General features: G+C 37.9%; 1 protein-coding gene across 1 annotated transcript; it reads left to right on the forward strand.

Moving 5' to 3' along the window:
- The first annotated feature begins 217 nt into the window (after positions 1-217).
- On the forward strand, positions 218-696 carry LOC130866623 (ATP synthase F(0) complex subunit C2, mitochondrial-like). Its single transcript, XM_057758201.1, has one exon. It carries the CDS (start codon positions 271-273, stop codon positions 694-696), a length of 426 nt encoding a protein of 141 aa, XP_057614184.1. The 5' UTR covers positions 218-270.
- Positions 697-4,702: the final 4,006 nt, after the last annotated feature.

The following is a 4,702-nucleotide window of genomic DNA, read 5'->3' on the forward strand; positions in this document are numbered from 1 at the left end:
ACATCCCCATTGCCTCAGTGTGTGGGTGCACCCCTCGCAGTCCTGAGTTCCTTGCTCGTGCTCACTCTCCTTCTGTTCCTCCTTTGGATCGTGAGACTTCAGTCCAGTGCTCCAATGTTGGTCTCTGTCTCTGTCTTCTTTCATCGCCTGATGAAGGTTAATATTCAGGGGGATTTATATCTGCGTTTGTAGTACAAGAGTCCACACCAGCCCTCTCTGTCTTCTCTACCTTGGGAGCAGCTCCCTTGCCTTGGCCCCTCACCCCTGAAAATGTATGCCTGTTCCAAGTTCATCTCCATCTACTCCTTGGTCAGGAGCACCTCTCAGCTGCTGAGTTATCCACTGTCTGCAGTGGAGCTGAACCCACAGACACGGAGAGATGAGGCCCTCAGCAGCTTGGCAGTCAGTCCCTTGTCCTTTGACCTACTCATCCCTAGCCGCAGCTTCCAAACCAGTGTCATTTCCAGAGACATCGACACAGCCGCCAAGTTCATTGGGGCTGGGGTTGCTACTGTTGGGGTGGCTGGCTCTGGGGCTGGGATTGGAACTGTTTTGGGGAGCCTCATCACTGGTTATGCCCAGAAGCCTTCTCTGAAGCAACAGCCCTTCTCCTACACCATTCTGGGCTTTGCCCTCTCCGAGGTCATTGGGCTCTTTTACCTAATGGTGGCCTTTCTCATCCTCTTCGTCATGTGAAGCAGCTGTCTCCACTTCCACCTCCCAGAGTTCTTTTGTGTCCCGTCTGTCCTATATGTTTTTTTTTTTTTCCTGTACCTCCACAGGAAGTCTGGAGAAAGTGACTGGCTCAGTGTTTGACAGAGAAAAAAACAAATAAATACAGTATTAATAAGATGAAAAAAAAAATGAGAGAGAGACCACACCAAAGTGGGCTGGTATCTTAAAGGCGATTGGTTAAAGGAGTTCCCATAGCACCCCCTTTTGTTTAAATAAGAGAGTTCCAAACCCAATATAAAACTATATAAAATAAGAACAAATATCAAGTATAAAAATTAGAATTACAAGCAGTATAAGCATTATCAAGCAATAAACATATGATAAATGTTTCAATTTTGTTTAATAAAATGTTGAATAATTGTTGAATAAAAAGTAACTTTCCTTTCTTGCTATAGATCGTAGCTAATAAAGGCACCCCAAGACTGGTCAACATGAACAGAATAAGAAACTGTAGAATACCCAACTTTAAATAGGACCTTTACATCACACCCTTACCTACAAGGGTCAGGCATTGTTTTTAAAGAAGGCTCATGAAGTCAGTATGAGTCAGAAATTTATTTGTTGGTCTTGACATAGCCATTGCAAACAAGAACTCACAGTGGCTGTGACTGAATATAAAAGTCCTGTACAACATCAAGCCACACAAAATCCCAGCATACACAGGGAGGAGGTTTATATTAGAAAATTTATTGGCAATTGAAGATTGCTGAGGTAGGAAGAGTAAGTTTTCATCAGGGATGAAGACCATGGTCCTACACCAATGTACACACAGGTGGTATTAACTTTTCTCTGTGGGTACAAAATTAAAAGAGAGTGAGCACAAGAAATTTGTAGGTAAGAATGGTAGAAGAATAAAGCAGGACCTGGAAAAGAGAGAATTATGGGTAGATTTGCTCAAAATAAATTATATGCTCTATGAAATTCCCAAACAGAATCAACTCTATCCATCAAACCTTGAGATGACTACAGTTGGAATCAGTATCTTGACTGAAGCACAGAAAGGTCCTTGGAAGACTCCTAAATTAGCTATTATTTGGATTCTCACTCCTTAAAAGCATCAAGGGTATTATTTTAGCATGTCTCATGTCTTGGAGTGATTTTTATAATAGTAAATGAAAAAAGTAGGTGCCTAAGAGTATAAGAAAATACTTTATCTGACTCTCTGCTCCTCTGCATTCTGTCTCTAAGAATCACGGTAGAAAGTACAGATATCACGGGGCTCAAATTCCTCAAGAACTCCATGGCCACATATCATTTTTCTACTTAGTAACATTGTGCATGTTTCACAGAAAATAATCTCACTGTTCAGCCTCCACAACTGCTGTTGCAAATGGATAAGGGAATGGGAGGTTGTATGAGGTCCTTAGAAGCCAAAGACGAATAATGTGACCAAAGATATTATAAAAATGAATTTATTCTGTGTATGTTGGTGGGAGAAGAGTGAATGCATACTACAATATTTATAAATGTCTGAGGAAAAGTTGTGGCAGTCAGTTTTCTCTCTTTCTTACATGAGCTTCAAGGAAACAGATTATTTCCTTTTGCCTGCTAATTTATCTGGCCAATACACATGAGCATAGATTTGCAAAGGAGTTCTATCCTCATAAAGGTTGTTTCTACCATTTCTGTGACCAGCATCGACAAATACATACCAGGCTGAAATTTCTGTATTTCCCAAGCATACAGCCTCCACTGTGAAGTGTAAGCTATGTTGGATCATTCAACTATGAGGATTTTTAATTGCTTTCTGCATGCCTGGGGAGACTCTTGATGTCGGAGATCATTGTCATTTTCTACAATATCGGATACAATGGTATACTAATCATTCATGGTATGTGCTTCAGAGCCAAAAGTACTCCTTTACTAGATTATATAGATGTTATAGAAAAATGAAGCAGGAAGTAGGGGTGCTTTTTACCCACAGGCATAGAGTAGGAAATCTTCACATTAAATGCCTCAAGGCAACAACTGAGTACTGAATATATCTATTAAGTCATCTATTTGTAATTGTTCAAATAACAGAAAGGAATAATAACAAAAGTGTTTCTATACAAAAAAAAAACCCAACACACATATCTATTGGAAAGCACAAATATATTCAATGGCTTAATTATAAACTTGGTCCTGATAAAGGATTAAAGGGTATAGAAAACTGAATTGTAATGACATACAAATGTGGATAGAGGCAGAAAAGGAAGGATTTGATTGAAGTATAACGTTCCTGCTTCACAAATAATTTTAAATGGAGAGAACAATAAAACCTTAGGTGAAATAAAAGTAACATTATATGATTAAAAGAAAAGGAGGATGAGAACTATGAAAATGTTAAAAATGGTTGTTTTTAACTTTGAATTGACTTTTTATTCTTTTTGATGGTATACACATGCTCATTTATTTATTAACTATACATTAAAGTCTTCTTCATGTCAGTCCTTCAGATAAATTATGAACAAGCAAGATGCTATTCCTTCCCTCCTGGTGTATTCTGAATTTTCCCCTTCAAACAAATATCTTTATTCTGAAAATTCATCAGCCCTGAGCAAAAGAAGGAAAATGGAATTGCAAGCAATACATTTTGTAAATGTTTAAACATGTCTGGTAGTGAAGTATTTTTCTCTTGCTGTATCAACGATGGCAAAATATCTACACACAGAATAGTAGAGAGTGAAAAAACTGTGGGTATTATTGAGTTATTCCTAGGAATTAAGCATTCAGGAAATGGTGCAGTTTATATTTAGATACCTTGGGGAGACTCCACTGTTTGACAACGTAATTGCACTAAATCCTGTTTACAGAGAGCAGACAAACATAATATGAAACCCCACATTCACAAGCTGATTTTTAACCCAGTTTTTACTCAAAAGATTTCATATTTATTGCTAACAAAATAGTAGGCTGTTTCATCAGAGAATCGCACACACACATACACAACGGAAATAAAACATGATTTGGGGAGTGGTGACTTGCTTTCTTTTTGATAATCTATGCTATTCTTCTGCCTTCTTACTTGGGTTTCATATCTTAAGAGTTTCAAAATCAAAAATGAATAGAGAAGATGAATAATTTCCATGTATGTGTTAACAAAACTTTCAAAAGAAAAAAATGGAATGAGTAAATAAACCCCATTCAAGACCTCAGCACTAAATTCAGAAGAGGTTATTAAATACCTCTTCTTAAATAAGAACCATTCATTTTCTTTCATTTATTCCTCCAGCAGTTATTGGGACCTGGAAAATGTTCAACACTACAATAATGACGATCCGTGTATCTTGAGTAATGCCATGGCAGATCTCTTCTCACAGAGGAGGACAGACACACATGCCCACACATACCCAGATTAGCATAGTTCAATTAACGTAAATGCTCTGAAGACAAATGCAAGCCAATTGATAATAATAGTGTGGGATTTGAGATTGCTGTGTATGGGAGACCTGTGAGAGAAGAGGAAATGGTCTTCATGGGAAAAAAAATCACAAGAAGTAACTCAAGGACAGAGCATTCTAGAAGGAAAATGCGGTCTTTCACAGACTAACAAAAATAGGTATGACATAGTCATAAAGATGCAAGAAAGATGGTAACGAAGAGCAGAAAGGAAAAGTTGTCTCCCCTTGCATACCAATTATTTCTTCCTATATACTCTAGGAGGGATCATTGTGAGTTTTGTAAATTTTAGGGATTCAATAAGACTTGTTTGTTTCCTTTACTTATAGGTCCTTGGGCATTTTATTTACTTCCTGAATTTTAAAAGCCTCCCTACAGAAGAGAATTGCTATGGAACCATCCTTTTCCGTCCTTTGAATATGTATTATTCTCATTGGTTAGCAAAAAGTTGACAGGTTGGTATCTGGGTAGGAATTTAGGTGGGAAAGTCAAACTCAGAATGATGGGAAGAAGGAGGGCACAGTCAGGATAGACATCAGTCATCTCCCGGGTAAGCAGGATGTGTAAAATAAGAGGTAATAAGCCA

Source organism: Chionomys nivalis, chromosome 25 (genome assembly GCF_950005125.1).
Source record: "Chionomys nivalis chromosome 25, mChiNiv1.1, whole genome shotgun sequence".
Classification (NCBI taxonomy): Eukaryota; Metazoa; Chordata; class Mammalia; order Rodentia; family Cricetidae; genus Chionomys; species Chionomys nivalis.